Source organism: Oncorhynchus kisutch, linkage group LG7 (assembly GCF_002021735.2).
Source record: "Oncorhynchus kisutch isolate 150728-3 linkage group LG7, Okis_V2, whole genome shotgun sequence".
Taxonomy (NCBI): Eukaryota; Metazoa; Chordata; class Actinopteri; order Salmoniformes; family Salmonidae; genus Oncorhynchus; species Oncorhynchus kisutch.
The window spans coordinates 18,100,343-18,123,356 of record NC_034180.2 but is presented as its reverse complement, the minus strand read 5'-3'; the positions used below and the strand labels follow the sequence as shown (position 1 = coordinate 18,123,356).

The 23,014-nt window shown below is 44.0% G+C and overlaps 3 protein-coding genes across 3 annotated transcripts in view; 1 reads left to right on the top strand and 2 right to left on the bottom strand.

The window, feature by feature from the left end:
• Nucleotides 1–218: 218 nt before the first annotated feature.
• On the bottom strand, nucleotides 219–13,945 carry LOC109894266 (tubby-related protein 4). Its single transcript, XM_020487625.2, has 17 exons — nucleotides 13,852–13,945; nucleotides 12,868–12,993; nucleotides 12,318–12,587; nucleotides 11,903–12,031; nucleotides 11,613–11,774; nucleotides 11,011–11,188; nucleotides 10,627–10,734; nucleotides 10,394–10,557; nucleotides 9,836–10,060; nucleotides 9,327–9,561; nucleotides 8,935–9,079; nucleotides 8,547–8,691; nucleotides 8,242–8,335; nucleotides 7,965–8,108; nucleotides 7,399–7,791; nucleotides 4,181–6,531; nucleotides 219–3,672 (listed from the first exon to the last, which is right to left on the bottom strand). The coding sequence occupies exons 2-17, from the start codon at nucleotides 12,883–12,885 to the stop codon at nucleotides 3,556–3,558; spliced, it is 4,878 nt and encodes a 1,625-aa protein (XP_020343214.1). The 5' UTR covers nucleotides 12,886–12,993; nucleotides 13,852–13,945; the 3' UTR covers nucleotides 219–3,555.
• Nucleotides 13,946–15,890: 1,945 nt separating this feature from the next.
• On the bottom strand, nucleotides 15,891–17,682 carry myct1b (myc target 1b). Its single transcript, XM_020487073.2, has 2 exons — nucleotides 17,469–17,682; nucleotides 15,891–16,832 (listed from the first exon to the last, which is right to left on the bottom strand). Exons 1-2 carry the CDS (start codon nucleotides 17,521–17,523, stop codon nucleotides 16,255–16,257), a joined length of 633 nt encoding a protein of 210 aa, XP_020342662.1. The 5' UTR covers nucleotides 17,524–17,682; the 3' UTR covers nucleotides 15,891–16,254.
• A 4,707-nt stretch (nucleotides 17,683–22,389) lies between these two features.
• Nucleotides 22,390–23,014, top strand: part of syne1b (spectrin repeat containing, nuclear envelope 1b) — a 150,420-nt gene continuing 149,795 nt past the window's right edge. Inside the window, exon 1 of the mRNA XM_031828581.1 lies at nucleotides 22,390–22,767. Within this exon, the coding sequence (XP_031684441.1) occupies nucleotides 22,701–22,767 (67 nt within the window). The 5' untranslated portion in view covers nucleotides 22,390–22,700. The remainder of the gene's footprint in view (nucleotides 22,768–23,014) is intronic.

Below are 23,014 nucleotides of genomic sequence, written 5' to 3'. Positions count from 1 at the left end.
CCGGTAGTGGCCAGTTTTCACGTCATCTCCCCGACGTCGTCGGACATGGCTGGATGTTGAATACTGACTTGTATCACGGGTGACCTGGCTACACACACACACGCACACACACACACACACACACACACACACACACACACACACACACACACACACACACACACACACACACACACACACACACACACACACACACACACAATGAATAGACATAGACATAAGTGTTCTACATTTTATTACGTTTTTGAACATCGGGTGGTAGGCCTATATTTTAATGTATGATATATCTTCTGATATATAAACTGGACAGAATAATTGTATAAGATTTAAAATAAAATAAAAATCCATTTAGGCAACAAAATAATATTATTTTAGGTGGTGATGCTGATTCATAATGACCCACACACACTGTATTGATGTATTACACAGTAGAGTAACAATGCTAAGCATTGAATAGTTGGACGGGGCCACAGTCTCCCGACCTCTCCTGTCTCAGCCTCCAGTATTTATGCTGCAGTAGTTTATGTGTCGGGGGGCTAGGGTCAGTCTGTTATATCTGGAGTATTTCTCCTGTGTCCTGTGTGAATTTAAGTATGCTCTCTCTAATTCTTTCTTTCTTTCTCTCTCTTGGAGGACCTGAGCCCTAGGATCATGCCTCGGGACTACCTGGCCTGATGACTCCTTGCTGTCCCCAGTCCACCTGGCTGTGCTGCTGCTCCAGTTTCAACTGTTCTGCCTGCGGCTATGAAACCCTGACCTGTTCACTGGACGTGCTACCTGTCCCAGACCTGCTGTTTTCAACTCTCTAGAGACAGCAGGAGCAGTAGAGATACTCTGAATGATCGGCTATGAACATCCAACTGACATTTACTCCCGAGGTGTTGACCTGTTGCACCCTCGACAACCACTGTGATTATTATTATTTGACCCTGCTGATCATCTTTGAACATTTGAACATCTTGGCCATGTTCTGTTATAATCTCCACCCAGCACAGCCAGAAGAGGACTGGCCACCCCTCATTGGCTGGTTCCTCTCTAGGTTTCTTCCTAGGTTCTGGCCTTTCTAGGGAGTTTTTCCTAGCCACCGTGCTTATACACCTGCATTGCTTGCCGTTTGGGGTTTTAGGCTGGGTTTCTGTACAGCACTTTGAGATATCAGCTGATGTAAGAAGGGCTTTAGAAATACATTTGATTTGATTTGAATAGTTGAATCATCACATAACCTGCAGATATACAGTTAACTGCCAAAAGAAGGGAAACACCAACATAAAGTGTCTTAATAGGGCGTTGGGTCACTACGAGCCAGAACAGCTTCAATGCACCTTGGCATAGATTCTACAAGTGTCTGGAACTCTATTGGAGGGATGCGACACCATTCTTCTGTGAGAAATTCCATAATTTGGTTGATTGTGGTGGAAAACGCTGTCTCAAGCACCGCCAAAAATGATGTACATACTAACAATATACATGTATCCCTGCCATAACAATGGGAGTCATTGTCCATAAAGCGGCATGGCGGGCTGTCTAGCTCCCGCCTATCCCTTCTTTGGATTGGTGGATACATCTCACTATTGTAATCGTTTTTAACCTCCTGTATTCAATGGCAAGAGATGCTATGCTATTAGCCTCATGCCATGAATATCCATAGCCAACTCGAGACAACTCAGATACAAAGTGTTTTTTCTCAATGTTGGCGAGATGTCACGTGTCCTACTTATATCAGCACACTCGTAACAACTTAACCATTACGAAACGTCTATAAACCTCAAGTAGTAAAGAAGCCATACATTTTTTTGCTGACCAAATTCGACACTCTCATTGGCCTCCATACAAAAACTCTTTGCTTGGTGGGCGAAACACGGCAAATGCTGGAGGGAGGCGCCGCTCCAGAATCTCCCCTAAGTGTTCAATTGGGTTTAAATCTGGTAACTGACACAGCCATGGCATGTGGTTTACATGGTTTTCATGCTTATCAAACCATTCAATGACCACTCGTGCCCTGTGGATGGGGGAATTGTCATAACACAGCCATGGTAGCCAAAATAATGGCCTTCCCAACATTTGTATGCCAGACCCTAAGCACGATGGGGTGTTAATTACTTAATTAACTCGGGAACCACACCTATGTGGAAGCACCTGCTTTCAATATACTTCGTATCCCTCATTTACTCAAGTGTTTCCATTATTTTGGAAGTTACAGTACTTTCAGATAAAGCCGCATAAGACACATGTTAACTACTGAATAACATATTCACAAATGAATTAGTCAATCAAATCCAATTAAAATCTGAAAATGTAAAAAATGATAACTTCAATGTCTTCAGTACCAAGTGACACACACTGTTAGCAGCAATGCAGACATTATCTATCAAAAGCAGCAGCAGAAACTCCAAGGAGGCAAAGCACTTCACATTCAAATGCAATGTTCAAGTAGCATCGTAACCACACCCAGTGACTAAAACACAGAGCCAACCAAGCTTATACACCATAACATTAAATTAAGGATAGCCTTTCATTTTCTTGCAGGGTTTAACAAAAGTTGACGGATCTGGCAGCAGGTGGGATATCTACTGTATGCATTTTTCCCCCAGATACATGAACCATGCATTTGATGATTTTGGTGAATGATTTACACATGCATGACATTTTTTTTCATAGGTTCAACCAAATGAAATGATGGGCAGAAAGGTTTGATAACATACATGTTACAATTTAGTTATGAATGTGTTACAATTTATGTCATATGAGGGTATGTAGTCCTACAATAACGTTTACATAATGGAAATGTGGATATTTCTAGGTCCTACAAAAACATTTACGGAAAATGATGATATTCCTAGGATCACTTCATAGAAGTGATCTTCGAAATAACATCCAAATAAACTCTATTACTTTCAAACTCATCGTGTTGTCTTTCCACAATCAACATGGTCTCCTCTCTCACAATACATTATTTCAACATTGTCCAACATTGCACTTACTTTTCTTATGACCATTATAACCTGCAATCTTAGTCACGCATTTTAAAATTACATTTTTTAAATCCAATGCATATATACGGTAAGTAAGAGAAACGTACCTAATAAAATGTATCTCATAGCCCTATTATCCATCTTGTCCAGCACAGAACTACACTGACAGTCCCGTGTTACAGGACACAGTATAATCATCTCTGATTATTCTGTCACTTTGCATCAGAGTACGTTGTAACAGAGCCATATACTGTATATGACACATTTGTCAGCGTTTCTAAACTTTGTTTCCATTGAACATGCCATACAAATAAAGGCATTTTTTATGAATTATATTCATTTACCCCACAATCTACTATTGTGTACCTTAGCAGCGCTTCCCTTCCTCCTTTTTTTCGAACACATATGTGACGTTGGGTTAGAGCCAGTGATGTAGTGGTAAAAAACACAGGTGGGTAAACACTGATCGCCATTTGCGGTGAGTAATGTAATGCTCCCTATACTTTCAATGCATTTTTCCGCAAAAGGTAGGTAAACACTTGCACAAAATATCCTCCACTACACCACTGGTTAGAGCAGTCTCTTACTTCAGCCTTTGAGTAACATTGGCTAAGGCAACAGCAAAGGCCTGCACTGCTGAGAAAGGATACTGGAAATCCAGGATATATGCGTTCCCATCGATTCTGCCAAACTGCATCACCTGTAGAAAAACAGGGGAAAAGAGACAGGAACAAAGCTGTAAGGAAGGCCTGTTTGCATCACATCTGTGGGGCATAGGTACAGGTGGGCCTGGGTGGGTCTGTTGGCAAAATGTGTAGAATAGCATGAGATTAGCTGTGAAAATGTCCCCATGACAAAATGTGTAAAATTGCAGGAATTTAGTTGCTTTCCCCAACCCCCTCAAAAATACAAAATAAATAAAAAGAAATGGCCCACCCAAATTTCTGCAGGCCTACCCACCAACGAACTTCTGGCTGTGCCACTGCTGCCTGAAGTTCAATTTGAGTGCTGACTCATCTCAGCCATAAACAGGGCAATGTGACAGTTGGTGGCAGTGGTGGGAACTGAACCCAGGCCTCCAGAGAGACTGGAAGCTAAACTTATATTTAAAGCAACCGCAAACAGATTTCCCATTCTAAATTCTAAATAGGTCGTTCTTTTTTTACAATGTATCTAGGTTTCTGTAAATAATGGAAGCAAAATTTTACCTGTCTCCCGTCCAGCTCGATCTGAAAGTTCTTAGCAGACTCCTGAGTGACTCGTCCTCCGAAGTCCAACTGGTAGACCTGTGTGGCCTCATTCCAGAGTGGCTGCTTATTGGCCATGACATAGATGAATCCCTGGCTGCCCAGCCCACGGTCCTCTCTCTCATTGGCCTTCCTGCACTTAATCTCCTCCAGTTCACTGGCCATCCTCAGGCTTCTCTTACTCTTCCAACCCTTCTTGGAGCTCTGGCTCTGGTTCATCAGTTCATCTCCGCTGATGAAGAGCTCGGGCTCGCTCTCCGAACTGTCCTGGAACTCGCTGGTGGTACTGGTCCTGTTGAGCTTCTTGGTTTTGTTCAGCTGCTCCCTCTGGCCTTTGAGTTTCTTCTTCTCCCTGCCGCCAAGCCTGGGGCTGGAGATGAGGGAGTTGAAGTCGGAGAGGGCGCGCCCTTCCTTTTTGGATTTGCCCTCTGAGACGGTGGTCATGTTTGCCGCCTCGGCTCGGCTGTCTAGACGTTTACGACTTTTCTTGCTGAACATGTCAGACCCCTGTCGGTCTGGAACGGGGCTTTCGTTTAGAGAAGACGGCTCCTGGAAGCTACTGGCAGATTCCGCCAGCTCCTCTGTAGGGCTTTTGGATTTCGGCAGCTTGCTTGGTGGAGGAGGAGGAAGTGTAAGAGGTGGTGGGGGGGGAGCAACAGGAGGAGGTGGGGAGAGGACTGGCTTTTCTAACACCTGATGAGACTTGCTGGGGAGGGTGGCAGAGCCTGACAGGTCCTGCATGGGTAGGCTATATGGGTTCCAGGGGTGCAGGCTAACAGGGTGCAGCTGAAGCCCAGCACAGGAGGCGGCCCCTGGGTACATCGGGGGCAGAGGGCAGCAAGCTAGGTTGGCATGGCTGGGAGGGTAGCCAGGTGGCAAGACCAGGTTGGGGTCCTGCTGGGCAAACTGGGGGACTGGAGCAACTACTTCGTTGGGAGGGCAGGGTGGTGGATGGCTCTGCATGGACTGGAGTGGGGATCCATCCTGACCAACCCCTGGAGGGAAAGGTGACATGGAGATCTGGTAACCTGATGGGAAAGTAACAGTACTTGGGCTGCTGGGAGGTTTTGTTGAGAGTACAAAAGGCAGCCGTGTCATGTCCAGATGCTGAGTATTGCTGAAGATGATCGGGGGTGGTGGTTTGTGTGTTGGTGGTGGAGGAGGAGCTAAGATAGTCTGTTCTGGGGGTATCCAGAACTCCTCTGCAGTGTTTGGGTCCCACTGGTATGGTGGAGGACGTTTCAGTGTCAAACTAACTTCCCCAAGAGTCAAGTGACGACACTGCTGACTTAATGTCTCGTCTTCGGTAAAGGCAGAGTTCACATACACAGTCCTATCCCTGCTGTTATCAACAGGACTCAGCAGATTGTAAGATGACTGAGAAGCTTGAGACAAAGTGCTTTTGGAATGAACAATGATGGTGCTGTGATGAGCACCTTTTCCTGGTGGGAAATCCTGTCGCACTACAGTGCCTCCTGCGATGCCACTGCTGCTACTACCACCACCACTAACACTGACACTGGTGCTGCTGCTGTTGCTGCTGCACTGAGTGCAGGTATACAGAGCCGTGGGCACCCTCTGCTGGTAAGAGAGTGCTAGGGCCGCACTGTTGATCTTAGACTTGGTTGGTAGAGTCCTTGAAGCGTCAACCATCTGGGACACCTTCAGGCGAGATTCCACGTCTCGCCGGTCAGGTCGCAAGGTGGCGTGAATCATGTGACTACTGTCCATGCGTTGGGGAGGAGAAAGTGTCGTCGTGTTAATGTTAACCTGATTGGCTGGATCTGGGTAGGGGGGCGGGTCTCTGCTGGGTATGGAGTATCGTGGCACAGAGAGGCGGCTTAGAGTCGCTGAGCTGTAAGGAAGCTGGACTTTCTTACTGTCAGACGATGAGGTGACTTTAAGTGTGGCCGAACCTCCCATGCCTTGAACAGCGTAGGTGTTCTGGTTGCTTATGAGTCTTCTGCGAGGGCGACACACCTCCTCTACATTCCCACTGCTGTCAAAGGTTGTGATCCTCTCGTATCCCATCTGGTACTGGAGACCAACTGGGTGAAGTGAGAACTCGTCTTTCTTCAGACACGGGTCTGCTGTGACCAGTATGTTGGGGTTGTCACAGTTGGTGATGAGGGTCTGAGGAGCGGTGGAGGTTGTGGCGGTGGCTGCAGACACTATGGTTCCTGGGTAGGGTGGTGGAGGGTTCACCTTCCTCATCTGGATCTCAAGGGAAGTCTCTGCATCGAGGAAGGAAGGAGGTCTAGAACGTAGTGTGTCTGTGTCTATGAATGAAGGAGGTCTGGATCGGGAGGAGTCTGCATCGAGGAACGACGGGGGTCTAGACCGCAATGTACCTGTATCTGCATCAATGAAAGAAGGAGGTCTAGTCCGTATTGTGTCTATGTCGATGAATGACGGTGGTCTAGATCTTGATGTATCTGCTTCGATGAAGGAAGGAGGTCTGGACCGTAAGCTGTCTACATCAATGAATGATGGAGGCCTGGATCGCGGTAGACTTGGCCTGCCCAGAGTATGGCTCTGAGTATGCCCCTGCTCTCCTCTTTCTGGTGCCACCTCTGCACTGGGGTGGGGTATCTGTTGCAGTACCTGGAACTGCTGCAGAGAGATGGTGGGATAGCCAGTAGGCGGAGGGGGCAAGGTGATCTGCAGCTTCAGTTGCTGCTGCATTTGTTGGTGCTGCCTCTGCATCTGTTGGTGTTGCTGTTGTATCTGCTGATGTTGCTGCTGCAGCTGCTGTTGTTGCTGCCTCATCTCTATAATCTGCTGTCGGATCTGCTGCTGTTGCTGCTGCATTTGTTGCTGCTGCTGATGCATTTGCTCATGTTGCAGTTGCATCTGTTGGTGCTGCTGAGCGATTTGCTGTTGTTGCAAGTGTTGGTGCTGATGTTGGATCTGCTGTTGTTGCTGTTGCAGTGCCGCCTGTTGTTGTTGGTGTTGTTGTTGCAGTGCTTGGTGCTGCTGAGTCTGTTGCTGCTGCTGCTGTTGGATCTGCTGTATATGATGCTGTTGTAGTTGTTGATGTTGTTGTTGAATCTGCTGTTGCTGGTGCTGTAGTTGTTGATGCTGTTGCATTCTCTGTTGTTGTTGCTGCTGCTGCTGTTGGGTTAGTATCTGCGGTGGTTGTTTGGACTGTTGTTGGTGTGTCTGTTGAGACTGAGGACGTTGTTGTTGAGGTTGTTGAGGGGGGTGATGTGGAGGCGGAGGTGGAGGCAGTGTTCCAGCTAGGAGGGGACCCATCTCTAGCCTGTTAAAAATCACCTGTCCTGGGTTGGAGTACCTTCCTAGAGTCCCACTGTACTGTGCTGCTACTGCATTCTGACCGTGATCAGGCCCTGCAATAGAGGCCGAGGCTGCTGCAGCGGCCGCTGCAGCTGAAGCCGTAGCCGTGGGATTGGTCAAGACATCCAGCTGGATGTTCTGATTGGCCAGCAGGGACTGGACCAGTCCAATGCTCTGAGTGGGGGACATGGCTTGGGCAGGGCTGTGGATGGGTGCGATGGGGATGTTGACCGTACAGGAAGGGTTGTCACTTGTCACTCCAGATGGTCCCATCACTGAAAGACAAGTCAAAGAATATTCCAATAACTTTAGGTATTGTTGTGTACTACATTCATTACTCAACAGAAGTCAACATCCAACCGAAATTCATGTAAACTTGCACTTGATACTTCATTCCAGTATCAATGAATTGTTTGTTTGTTTAATTGTTCATTCATTCATGACTTACCAGGCAAGTCATCCTCATCCTCACTGAAGACGTTTGGGTTAAAGACAGGCAGGCTCATGAAGTCAAGTGATATTTTCCGCACCTCCGGAAGGTAGATTGTCATCTGCCTTGGTTGTAGATGCAGCAAACTGGTCTTATAGATAACTAAAACAGAGGAAATCATTTCTACAATCAAATTGGAATGAAATGGAGTAGTCAACATAAAGGAATAATAAAAAATAAGGTAAATACTGAAAATATGGCCGTGTTTTTCCCCTCCAAATGTTGGTGATCTTACCTGCACCAAGATTAGCAGGTAGGAAAGAAGCAAGTCCAACGATTTTGAACTTTGTCCCCCAAATATTGGACGTGACTTGAGCAAGATAATTATGCTGCGAAATCAAGCAAATAGATTAAAAAAAATGTATTATGTAAAAAATGATCCAGAACCAAATATTGCATGAGCTAGCCAGCTAACTATACCCGGTTAACTTCTGGGCACAGAAGTGGCTAAATCTAAACATGCAGAAACCACAATTTCAACCCCTAACCACTAAAGAACCACTATACCAACGTTCCACACGACACATATTCAGACAATACCTCAGAGATTCCATCCATGGACATCTCTCGACGCGTCAAACTGGGAGATCGAATTGGTGGCTTCTTTGTTGGTAACCGGGGTGATCGTGGGCCTTCTTGACTAGCCCGGGACATTTTGGGAGATTTTCTAGATTCCATGTTCCTCCTATGCCAGACAACAACCAAAACAAGCAGCAAACAAAGGCAAAATAGACCAATTTAAAATGATGAACAAATAACATTTGAAACAAATAATATGATCAGTATGACCTATTGAAGAAGGTTGAACTTTTTGTATAACATGGATCGGCTACTAAAGGTAATGGTTAGGATTATAGGGTTGAATATGGTAAACATTTGTCTTATAACCTCACTCTTCCAGAGTCCAGACCATTGTAATGAAAGATACCTGGAAAGCTTGGGTGACCCGTTTCCTCTGGACAGTTTAGGGGACTTCTTCCCGACCCACTCGTCACTCAACTCAATGTCGCTGGAGTCCGAACAGTTACAGCTGTCAGTCATGTAGGAGATCATAGCATTCACACACACCTCATCTGGAGGGGAAAAAAACAACAACAAACAAGCAAATAAACAAATAACAAATAAAAAAATCACTCCACCTCTATAAACAGGTCAGAACAGTAGAACTTCAGGAAAAAAATATACAATATACATGTGAACACACAATAGTAGGGTTGCCCAACTCATCATGATATACCGGTCTAAAATGAGCTGTTTGTGTGTAACATACGAACTATTTTTGAAAGTGCATTATAATACATTTTTCTGTGCCAATCCCACCTGCTTTGCTGTCTGTTTTAGGGTCTATGATGATGAACTCTGGCCGTAGCTTGCTGATGCGTCTGCCTTTGAGGATGGGCACCAGACCACCTAGGTGTTCCAGGTAGAGGGTGTAACAGGGTCCCCCTGCCTCTGGGTTGTCCTCCGCTCGCTTCATGGTGCAGTGCAGCCTCTCGTTACCAGCTGTGGGGTAGCTGACAAAGTCCCGGATGTTGTTGGGATCAGGAATAGGAGGCTAGAGAAACAAGAGAAAAGCATTAACAGTTGATTCCAATCCGCTCCCTACCCCTACCCCTTCCCCTTGGCCCTTACCCCTTTAGATCGTTAGGATCTGGATAGGTACACTCAGGGTAGTGATGGAGCTTCCAGCATATCCCCTGCACCTTACCGATCTACAAACATTGAAGGATTACGACCAAGGGGTCCTGTCATTTTGAAATGAACAAGTCCAGATGGCTTTGAGCTCAGATAATAACCTACAGTAGCCAACTGAATAAAGCTTATTTTACCTTGATGGTGGGTATGAAGGCGGTTGTGACATAGGAACAGAGTAAGGAGGGCATGTTTAGTTTGCCCACGTCCCTCTCCTCCCGCAGGGCACTGGCGATGCCCTGTTGGCACAGCAGCTGCAGGCTGGCCACCCGGTGCTCCACCCGCACCACGTACAGCGCCGTGCCACACGCCAGGAACAGACGAGAGTCTCTGTGGCCCCAGCAGATAGTGGTGATGGGGCGCTGCAAGGCAAAGGTTGACAAGGCAGGTTCCCAGTCGGCCCTGTTCTGTTGTATTCACATTCTACGGAACCTTGATTTCTGGCTTTCTCCATAGCCCACTGAACGAGACTTGGAAGTGCGGCGACAGTACATTTCATGTCAAGTATACTTTCTGTTAATATTGTAGTTATTCATTGAAAATTTCAGATGACTTATAGAATTTGACTTATACGTGTTAGAGGACCTACCCAGAAGGCAAAACTGGTTGAAATTATGCCATCACAAACAAACAAACCAGTTTTTAAATATCATACAATAACATTTCAGAAAAGTGAATCAAAGAGGGGAGCTCACCTGGGCAGGTGTTTCTAACGTGTAGATATGTTCTCCTTGGACGTTGTAGAATTTGACCAGGGCGTTCCTCACGATAGGGTCAGAGGGGACTCCAGGGAGTCCATGTCTCTCCATCCCAGCTGCCGCCAGGAGGTCCCCCTGAGAACACCACTGGACCTCCACATCTGAACAGGAGGAGCTCAGTCACAACACATTCGGTCCGCCCACACGTTTAAGATTGAAAAAGTCATTACCTTTGAGTCCTGAGCGGATGACGGTAGGAGCGAGGTCATCGTAGTTGTTCATCAAACTGATGTCTCCTGATATGAAGCTAACTGTCAGAAGGGGCTTCAGAATACGCACTTGGGAGAGAGAAATAAACACATTAGCCTCCTGGCTAATGTGCACGATCATAGTGTTCACAGTAGAGGTTAAAAAATGTTATCACATCTCTTTTTTTCACATTCGAGAGCGGTACAAGACAGGGATGTTCTCTCTCTCGCTTGGTTGTTTACAATGTGTGACCTTGAGCTGGGTTATTGTCAAGACGCAGCGTCACTCTCTGTGCCCATAGAATCAGTGCCTAAACGATCTAAATAACCACACTACCTTGCATTATCATTATTACAGTATCTTACCTTGAGGTGGGTTGTCATCAGAGTCGGTGTCGCTTTCTGTGCAGTCCTCCACTAGGAAGCAAGGGCAGTTCCATGACATGCCGACGATGCCATCCGACTCGTGTAGCAGGACATGGGCCAGCATGCGACCATGACAGTCCATCACTATCACCTGACCGTCGGCTGTACCAAACAACACCTGAAGTAAAGGCAGTTGGCAGGAATCCTTATTTTCTGAGAGAAAACATCAATGGGGGTGGTCTCCTGGACAAAGATTAAACCTAGTCCTAGACAAAGAGTAAGTAAACTGTGTCCGAGCCAGAACAGCCCATAGGGGCAGGGAGCCTACACTAACTTTTCTGCAGAACAAGGCAGCTTGATGTACAAGTACATGTCCTGGACAGGCAATAGACAAACAAGTATGCAAGAATCTCAAATGAGCATGCTTTTTAGTCAAGGCTAAATCTGTGTCCCCGAAACCAACAGATGATTTCATATATTGTTTGCCTGTAACAAAAAGGTCAATACTATAATATGTATCTTATTTGTTTGTAAAAGGGCAATAAATGCTCAATGTTTTGTTTAGGTTCAGCCAGAAACCAGGTTAGCTCAGGTGTACCTACCTGTTGGTCGTCAGGTGTCCAGATGCCACAGGTGATCTGGCTCTCCAGGTTGATCTCTGAGGACCAGTGTCTCTGTCCGCTGACTGACCCCACCAAGACAAACCCATCCCTGTAGGCGATCAAGGCCTGAGTGCCATCATGGGACCATGTGAAATCACTCACCTTATGGAGAGATTAGAAATGCATCCATTATATTATCTTTACAGCATTACATAATGTTTTCACCAATACATTATCTTTCCCAATAAAAAATATAGTAAAAATATCATATCCGGGCATCTTATACCTACCTGGGCACCACGGTCATTCACTAACTCTACAGACCACCGTCCCTCATACTGAATCCAGACGAAGATGCCTCCCTCCATGTCACACGTGGCCAACTTCTGAAAGGGCTCATTCCAACGAACCAACACAACCTGCAAAGGGAAGTATGCAACTGCTATTATACTCCACGAACATAGGGGGCTCTCTAGGAATGTGAAAGTGGAATACAATTCATATTCAAAATGAGATGCACATGCTGAATGAGAGAAAGTACAAAACAGTCCACTTCCTCCACCTACTCTACATCGCCTATTTTATACTAACACAAAATGCTCTTTTGTGATGATTGTCAGATTAAATCTGGGTGTTTATATATGAGGGCATTTTTTATTAATTCTGGAAATAAACGCAGTTTCGGAAAAAAATAACAAGACCCACCTCACTGTTGTGTCCTCGCAGGTTGAAGTTGATTCTCTGAGGAGTGTTCCTGTCTCTCCTGCAGTGGCTGGATGTGAACGTCACGCCCACCACCCCTCTCCCGTTCCCTGTGGCCAGCCAGCCCTCCTCATGGTAGCGCCGCTGGCACACCGGCTTGTCCTTCTCGCTCTTGGGGACCCGGCCCTTCCAGGAGAGGCAGAGGATGTTGGAGTCGCTGCAGAGGATGGGACCATGTTCCACAGTAGCCAACATCCCTACTGAGTGACCAGGCTTGGAGGTAAGCAGAGGAGGAGAATATAGTGGAGGTTGGTGTCTTTCTTCAAGGGTATCATTGACTGACTTGATTTATTTTGTTTTGTTTTTCGTTTGTGTTTTTATATCACTCTTTATTCTGGATTATTAGGTAGGCTCATGTGCTTAGGTTGTTTCTGCAAGAGGTAGGCCTAGCAAACCATCCAATACAGTCAAGTCATAACTCAACATTACTAGGCAATGTATGACCAGGTAATGTAACATAGAATAGAATTATAATAGCCTACATGTTACTCACCTCATAGTTCCTGGACATTGTTGACTACAATTCCTCCTTTGTAGGTGGTGTCCATGTTTCCATTCAGAAGGTGGGTGCACTAAAGAGTGAGATATTTCCTAATTCCCAGATGGAGAAAATCTATCACTGAAAAGATTCAGAGCATCACACAGCATTCAGTTTACTACATGGAGACAACCTGGTCCTCATGTCTTGAAATGCCCATCCTGATTACATGGTGGCCTATGGCAGGTCTATTCAATAGGCCTGTGTCTTCATGAAGTGATTCCAATCAAGTGTCGGAAATACTGTAGCTACAGTATGGAAATATGTAGTTTGATGACTATTCTGTGTCAAATAAAAATAAAAAGCTAAAGAATAAATGTGGCTTTTTTATTCCAAGTTATCTATAGCCTATATAGATTCCATCGAAGGGGTGCAGCCTTTAAACAGGAAAAGCACTGCCTTGTCCATTCAGTGCATCAACCTTGAAACGTATCTTACTCTCAGCTATGACATGGGAATGTCTAGAATCCTGGTCTCTATGCAACACTGCATTGAACATTCTGAACCGAACACTCTTGCCTTCGTGTCTCCATAGATACGGAGAACGTCAGTCTGTTACGTCATTAACACGATACTAATTCAATAAAACTTGTAGATTTCAATGAATAGACAGAATAAGAATCATCCCTTAAATGGCAGTACGCGAAATAAATAACCCACCACCCCACAATATGTCCAGTATCCACCGGCTATATTTTTCATATTTACAATAAGATGAATAATCAATGAATCAATCAAATCGCCCTGTCGTAGTGAATGAAAATACATTTAGACTGAACGTAATCAATCACCCTCATCCACCGCTATTCGTTGAGATTGAATCAGTGGAGAGGAACCTGTATAAAAATATGATGTCCCTTGCTGGTTGCCCTTTATCTGACCAATTCCAATTCTGACAAAATATGCAGGACACCAACACGAACAAGATGCAGAACTCACTTGATCAAATATAAGGTCGCTGCCATATCCTTCATCTGCGCAGTCCACCATAGATTGTCAGGCTGCTTTCTGCTGACGCTCGGTGCGCCTTTAATGCCGGTTGCCATGTAGTTTTCATTGCCATGTCGGCTTCATTGGGTGCGTTACAGGTTGACTTCATTGTAGTCACGATGCGCCGATCATCGGATCTCAAAAATCCTGGAGAAGCGTTCAATATCTCAGAAAACATGTCAATGTGATATAGCAATCTTCTGAGAAAAATAAATTAGATTTTTGATTTGATTTGAGACCCGCAGCGTGAATACCAATACCAATACCCAAAGACATGCTACTTGCAGAGAAAAATCAGTTGATTAGAAAATAAAATATCAATGGTGATCACAGTGGGTCAACAGATGAACAGATGAAGATATTTCTCCAGCAATAATCAGAAATAATTTTGCAACAAAAACAGAAATATATAAACTCAGCAAAAAATAAAACGTCCTCTCACTGTCAACTGCATTTATTTTCTGCAAACTTAACATGTGTAAATATTTGTATGAACATAACAAGATTCAGCAACTGAGCCATAAACTGAACAGGTTCCACAGACATGTGACTAACAGAAGTGGAATAATGTGTCCCTGAGCAAAGGGGGGGTCAAAATCAAAAGTAACAGTCAGTATCTGGTGTGGCCACCAGCTGCATTAAGTACTGCAGTGCATCTCCTCCTCATGGACTGCACCAGGTTTGCCATTTCTTGCTGCAAGATGTTACTCCACTCTTCCACCAAGGCACCTGCAAGTTCCCAGACATTTCTGGGGGGATTGGCCCGAGCACTCACCCTCCGATCCAACAGGTCCCAGACGTGCTCAATGGGATTGAGATCCGGGCTCTTCGCTGGCCATGGCAGAACACTGACATTCCTATCTTGCAGGAAATTACACACAGAACGAGCAGTATGGCTGGTGGCATTGTCATACTGGAGGGTCATGTCAGGATGAGCCTGCAGGAAGGGTACCACATGAGGGAGGTGGATGTCTTCCCTGTAATGCACAGTGTTGAGATTGCCTGCAAGCTCAGTCCGATGATGCTGTGACACACCGCCCCAGACCATGACGGACCCTCCACCTCCAAATCGATCCCGCTCCAGAGTACAGGCCTCGGAGTAACGCTCATTCCTTCGACAATAAATGCGAATCCGACCATCACCCCTGGTGAGACAAAACTGCGACTCGTCAGTGAAGAGCACTTTTTGGCAGTTCTGTCTGGTCCAGCGACGGTGGGTTTGTGCCCATAGGCAACGTTGTTGCCGGTGATGTGGGGTGAGGACCTGCCTTACAACAGGCCTACAAAACCCACAGTCCAGCCTCTTAGACTGAACGTAATCAGCGGACAGTCTGAGCACTGATTGAGGGATTGTGCATTCCTGACATAACTCGGGCAGTTGTTGTTGCCATCCTGTACCTGTCCCACAGGTGTGATGTTCGGATGTACCGATCCTGTGCAGGTGTTGTTACACGTGGTCTGCCACTGCAAGGACAATCAGCTGTCCGTCCTGTCTCCCTGTAGAGCTGTCTTAGGCGTCTCACAGTACGGACATTGCAATTTATTGCCCTGGCCACATCTGCAGTCCTCATGCCTCCTTGCAGCATGCCTAAGGCACGTTCACGCAGATGAGCAGGGACCCTGTGCATCTATCTTTTGGTGTTTTTCAGAGTCTGTAGAAAGGCCTCTTTAGTGTCCTAAGTTTTCATAACTGTGACCTTAATTGCCTACTGTCTGTAAGCTGTTAGTGACTTAACGACCGTTCCACAGGTGTACGTTCAATAATTGTTTATGGTTCATTGAACAAGCATGGGAAACAGTGTTTAAAACCTTTACAATGAAGATCTGTGAAGTTATTTGGATTTTTACGAATTACCTTTGAAAAAGACAGGGTCCTGAAAAAGGTGCGTTTCTTTTTTTGCTTTTATGGAAAATCATACCTCTTCTCTACAGACATATCACAGAAATGTTCAGATGTATAACATGTAGATAGATCACATAAGACTGGATAATAATTACAACTTTATTAACAACTTTATCAACATATCACAGAAACGTGGGCCATAATAGACAATCCTCTCGAACCTTCATCTTCTTTTATATAGATTCCATTGGGATACACACCGTTCTTCAACATAAACATAACCTATGGTCAGTCAGAGCACAATCTATTTATTTAGATTTCTTAGATAGTAGACTGAATAGAAGGCAGGTTGGACGATGGCCCAAAGAAGGATCAAAGGTCACCTTACTCAAAACTGAACAGTTCTCCATAAGACAGAGCCCCTATCTCTTCCAAAGGCCCCCAGTAGTAAAGCCTATACTGTAATAACCAGTCAACCTATGTACCCCAGGCAGCATATGGTGACATCATCAGGTGCATGTCTCTTGAAAGACATTGATGACACTGTCATATGTGGGAGGAGGAGTCTGTGTGGGCAGGAACCCTTTAAGACTGCTGTTTCCCAACCAAAAAGAATTCCGTTGGGGTTGATTTGGCATGAGGGAGGCAGTATCTACTGCTGATGAATTGTTGGCAGTAGTGTCATGAAGAGGCAAGGTATCCTGGTTGTTAGAGTCACCCTCAGCCCCGTCACCTTGACCCATCCTGCTGCCCTTGGGCACTGGTCGGAAGGTGGATGATCCTGAGCTGGTCTTCTTCCCCAGTGGGCCAACCGGCTCCACCGATGGTTGTCTATATAGGCTCAGAATACCTCTTCCGAGGCTGTTGTCGCTGTGCCGGTCGAACACTGTGCTCCGGTAGAGGCCTTGGCAGTTGGCTATGGGGTTGTGTGAGCGCTGGGAGGTGGCTGAGCGGTGCTGCTGTTTGGGACGCCTGGTAATCCGGGTGGATGCTCTGCGTCTCGACAGCCATGTTAGGAGGATGTAGATCAGCGCTCCAATCAGGAGGCCCAACAACATGGACAGACAGAAGGCTAGGACTAGGTTCCCTGGAGGAAAAGGAGGAAGATATTAGACAACTTTTTTAGATTTTCCCTAATTTAATGTCATCGTATTTGAGGTGAACTGATACTGAGGGCAATCAAGTTGATATTTGGTTGTAATGACATCATTGCAACCAGTTTTTCCTGCTGGGGTTGATCAAAATGGAGTGGCAAGGAACTCACTTGTTGGATAAATTAGTTTTCAGATTCAAAATGCCAGTATACATTCCTTGGAAAATTGCAATTGATTGCTTCCATGGTTCACAATTTACATTTTCACAACTGAAAAACCGACAGTGGTAAATCGACTACTCGAAGATGGTCTCATATCACTTAATGGACGGACTGTAGGTAAAATTCAGACAATAACTTTGATAACACATGTACTATGAACACAGAACTAAACAGAAGTTGAGTGGTCCTTTGGTAGAGCATGGTGCTTGTAACTCCAGGGTAGTTGGTTTGCTTACAGGGACCACCCATACGTAAAATGTATGGATAAAAGCGGTAAAAGCGTCTGCATAATAGCATATATTAGTAGTAGTAGTATTATATAAGACTAATGCAGTCATTTAAAGATAGAATACTCATATCCCTTAATGAAAAATAAACACATTAAAAAGGCAGGCTTAAAATTCTTACCAATGTTAAATGATTTTAGTATATCCAGAAATGGATTTGTCTCATTGAACGCCATTATAATGACGGAAAGAAAAGTAGTTCACATCCAAACTGAGAACACTGCAGCACATTGAACTGGACTCTTTTCAAGACAGGCTGTCTGCTTGGTCCATTTCTTCCTGTCTGTTTTGTTTGCAATAGTGGAAATGTTGCTGTCATGCTTCCTGCCTCTCTCTCTACTTTTTAAATTTAGCTTGTGCTTTTCTTATCTGCGTGGGGCAGAACTTTGGGAAACAAGGCTGCTTCCTCTGACATCATTTCCTCTTGATTAATGAACAATCAATGTTCCTCTTGAACAATGGCTTCTTGGCTCTGTTATGAAATGCTGTAATTTACTTGTATTTGAATGGCAACGTTGTGACTTTTAGATCAGGAGCCTTTTTCATGTTATATAGAGTGTTTTTAAGGGTATATTGTGTAAGGTATAGTGATAGGGGCAGTGAGGATATAGTGTACACAATAATCTCAATGTTTCCAAGTGTCTCGCAAGTGTTTCACAAGAGATATGTATGATAAGCAAACCTAACAAAACGTCACTATCCAATGGAACGTCTGCAGTGAACACTATCAAGTATACAGCCTCTGATGGGATTTCCTTCAATTGTTGTGCTCCCTAAACTCTAAAACTTCGTTAAATGTAGTGGCAGGGTTGGGGAGTACATGTAAGGGATTACAAAACACGGTAACTGTAATCCGTTACATTACCAGCAAAAATATTGTAATCAGATTACAGATACTTTTGAAAAACAAGATTACTTAGAGGATTACTTTTAAATTCAGAAAGGATGTTTGCAAAAAAAATATCATTGACACTTAACTATTTTCTTAATGACATTCAAATCAGCATAGAAAAAGGTGCACATTTAAATTTATTCCACTTGAGCGAATCTGACCACAAGTCAGAGACACTATGATGACACACCAAATGTGTTTGATGGATTGCGGTAAAAGAGCAGGCTACAGTCCAAGCTATGTCTTCCAATGGTGCGACTGCTGTCAGCATCCAAAGATTATCCAACTTGAATAAATGCTTGGAGGTAAGGCCGACAGCGGGGGTGTAGTCTACGGTGATACTGATATCACTTATTATTGATATCAACGTAGCGCATTGACGTGAATCACAATGCTGCTCTCTCATTTAGCCATTCGCGCATTACGTATTTGAACCAAATAATGGTTGAATTCAAGAAGTTTAAACTGCCTATGTCACGCCCTGATCTGTTTCACCTGTCGTTGTGCTTGTCTCCACCCCCTCCAGGTGTCGCCCATCTTCCCCACTTATCCCCTGGGTATTTATACCTGTGTTTTCTGTCAGTCTGTACCAGTTTGTCTTGTTGTTCAAGTAAACCAGTGGTTTCTCCGCTCCTGGGTTTCCCCCAGTCTCTCTTTTTCGTCTCCTCCTGGTTTTGACCCTTGCCTGTCCTGACTCAGCCTGTGGAATAAAAGTGGGGATTTTATTCCTCAATCTTTCATTCTGATTAAAAAAATTATCCATAGGCCTAATGGACACACGCTCGAACTCACACACTTTTGATAGACTTAAAGGCTGCAACCTGTAGCTGCTACATCCATTTTTGGACTTGTAAATTACACTACTGTTCAAAAGTTTGGGGTCACTTAGAAATGTCCTGAAATTAGTTGCAAAATTAATAGGAAATATAGTCAAGACATTGACAAGGTTAGAAATTATTTTTAATTTAAATAATAATTGTCCTTCAAACTTTGCTTATGTCAAAGAATCCTCCATTTGCAGTAATGACAGCCTTGCAGACCTTTGGCATTCTAGTTGTCAATTTGTTGAGGTACTCTGAAGAGATTTCACCCCATGCTTCCTGAAGCACCTCCCACAAGTTGGATTGGCTTGATGGGCACTTCTTACGTACCATACGGTCAAGCTGCTCCCACAACAGCTCAATAGGGTTGAGATCCGGTGATTGTGCAGGCCACCAGCTGACTGCTTCTTCCCTAAATAGTTATTGCATGGTTTGGTGCTGTGCTTTGGGTCATTGTCCTGTTGTAGGAGGAAATTGGCTCCAATTAAGTGCCGTCCACAGGGTATGGCATGGCTTTGCAAAATGGAGTGATAGCCTTCCTTCTTCTAGATCACTTTAACCCTGTACAAATCTCCCACTCCCACATCTCCCACTCCCACAAATCTCCCACTAGCACCGAAGCACCCACAGACCATCACATTGCCTCCACCATGCTTGACAGATGCCGTCAAGCACTCCTTCTGCATCTTTAAATGTTTTTCTGCATCTCACAAATGTTCTTCTTTGTGATCCTCAAACTTAGATTTGTCTGCCCATAACAGTTGTGTTGTGACAAGGTAGGGATGGTATAAGAAGTTAGCCCTATTTGGTAAAAGACCAAGTCCATATTATGGCAAGAACAGCTCAAATAAACAAAGAGAAACAACAGTCCATCATTACTTTAAGACATGAAGGTCATTCAATACAGAACATTTCAAGAACTTTGAACGTTTCTTCAAGTTCAATCGCAAAAACCATCAAGCACTATGATGAAACTGGCTCTCACGAGGACCGCCACAGAAATGGAAGATTCAGAGTTACCTCTGCTGCAGAGGATAAGTTCATTAGAGTTACCAGCCTCAGAAATTGCAGCCCAAATAAATGCTCCACACAGTTCAAGTAACAGTAACAACATCAACTGTTCAGAGGGGACTGCGTGAATCAGGCCTTCATGGTCGAATTGCTGCAAAGAAACCACTACTAAAGGACACCAATAATAAGAAGAGACTTGCTTGTGCCAAGAATCACGAGTAATGGACATTAGACCAGTGGAAATTTGTCCTTTGGTCTGGAGTCCAAATTTGAGATTTTTGGTTCAACCGCCGTGTCTTTTTGAGACGGAGATTTGGTAAACCAATGATCTCCACGTGTATTTCCCACCATAAAGCATGGAGGAGGTGTAATGGTGTGGAGATGCTTTGCTGGTGACACTGTCATGATTTATTTAGAATTCAAGGCACACTTAACTAGCATGGCTACCACAGCATTCTGCAGCGATACGCCATCGCATCTGGTTTGGGCTTTTTGAGGAATCTAAAATATATTTTGATTTGTTTAACAACTTTTTTTGTTCCTACATGACTCCATATGTGTTATTTCATAGTTTTGATGTCTTCACTATTATTCTACAATGTAGAAAAGAGTGAAAATAAAGAAAGCCTTTGAATGAGTAGGTGTTCTAAAATCTTTGACCGGTAGTGTGTATATATATATATATATATATATATCCAATGATTCTTGAAGAATATAAAGTATAACTGCCTCATGAGCTTATTTCAACTGTCACACTCCATGAAAACCCACAATATAAGCTTGTCTTTCTCCAATGTTTTGTAAACTTTGCAAATGTAAACATACACTGTATAGCCTCATAACATGGTTAAAATAATAATTTTGATATCATGGATGGTCAGTGCATCAATAGCTCTGTCTATTAATCTGAGAGTTGTTACATTTCTCCCGGCCCATCCCTTAGTCTTTTACCAAAACATTTGTGTTTTCTTCTAATGCCTCTTAAGGGGAAAGTAATCTAAAAGTAACTGAACGTAATCAGATTACGTTACTGAGTTTGAGTTATCCAACATTTACTCTACTGATGACAATTTTGGACAGGTAACTAGTAGCTGTAACTGATTACATTTAGAAAGTAACCTACCCAACCCCGTGGTTTCCATGTCGGCTACATTAATCTATTGACACTGTCACTGAATTGCTGGTATGAAGTGGTTGCTTAGATAAATAGACAGTTTCCCAAACTTTCCTGAATAAAAGTCAATTGATTTACTATGCAGCACTGTGTAGTGTGTACTGATAAGCGCACTGTAGGTCCATACAGTAGGGCAGACTAGATAACTAAATAACCTACATTACTTGAAGAAATCAGAAGATGGCAGTGAAGTCAAATGATAGACAGATGCACATAAAAAACTAAAGTGTAAGGAAAGGAATGTTCCAATTTGACATGGCGCGAATAACTACGCGATAACTTTAGCGCGAGGACCATTTTCTTCGTTTTTAATAGCAAGAAACTACAAGGAACTGAAATAGTATTTAATATTGCTACAATGTTTCACATAAAAAATGTATAGTTAAAAATACGGCGACTGCTACAGAGTTTGATTGTTACCATTGGCAACATCGTAACACACGCACATACACTTCCTCCCTGAAGTTAATGCTTCATGCGCTTGCTGTAGGATTGACAGTAGGGGTAAGAAGCGTTTGAATGCTCTATTTAGTGCAACTTTTCAAAGTTGCATTTCTTTTACTAGATTAATCCATTTGTGTCAATTTGTTTTACTAATGTGTTACTACTGAGTATGCTCCGTTTTTTTCTAGTTATTTCATATGGGAAGGAACATTTCTTGCCTAGCCAATAGATGCAATAGCTCGAGACGAGACAATATTGACGCAATAACTCAAGACAAGAACTCCTAATGGAACCAACATTATAGCGAATTAATATGCAATGACTTGTTGTTTGCAGTGTGACTCAAAATAAAAAAATTTGACAGCTCATTCATTTTTTGTTTATCCAGACGATGCATGCACTGTAGGCGTGCTGTAAACTTCATGTCACTTTCATAGAGCATTTTCTGTTGACTCATGATTTCACAATGCTACTTCATTCATAGATACTAGGGGTTTTGGTAACACTTCGTATAGCGTACCTAGCCTCAATATAATGCATTATAAGCACATTTATAATGACTTATGAGCTATGAATAATGCTTTTATTTAGTTAATATTCATATATAAATACATATTTGACAGTGATAGCTGTCACTTTCAAGGAAACACACTGACTGGCACATGTATCATCTCTCTCCTCTCTAGACAATGACTGGAAGGACAGCTGCCATTGGGTAGCAAAGCTGCTGTTCCCCTATCTGAAACCTGAGATTCGATTGGACCTTTTGCTGCAGTAGCCCAAATCAAGCCTCTGAAATCGGCTTGAGACAGAGCTAGAAAGTGAGAGAGACGGAGACAGCAAGAGAGAGACACACCGAGAGGGAGAGAGAGACAGAGTCAGAGAAAGGAGGGGAGAGGATGGGCGTGAGGGGATGCCCTCCTCAGAAAAGTAACGTGGGATGATCTCCTGTTGTCTCGACTGCATCAGTGTATCACCTGCTGTGGTCCAGACAGTAGCAGAAAGAACGACATGGCCTCACCATGGCAGTCCGGAAGAACCTCCAAGGACATTGCCAACCTGATGCAAAAACTGCAAAGTAGGTCTCATTCATTTGGGTGCTATGGGGGTACTGGTACTTTGGATGTGTACAAAATGGCACCCGTTTCCCTGGCCTATATAGCCTACTATATAGGATAAAGGATGCCATTTTAGACAAACCTTTTTGTTAATATCCATTCGTTGCTGCTGTGCTATTATGCTGATTCATTACCTTGGCCATGTGCCTGCATGTCTGTTTGCCAGGTGCATGTTGAGATATTACATTTAGGTGAAGTACTTTCAGA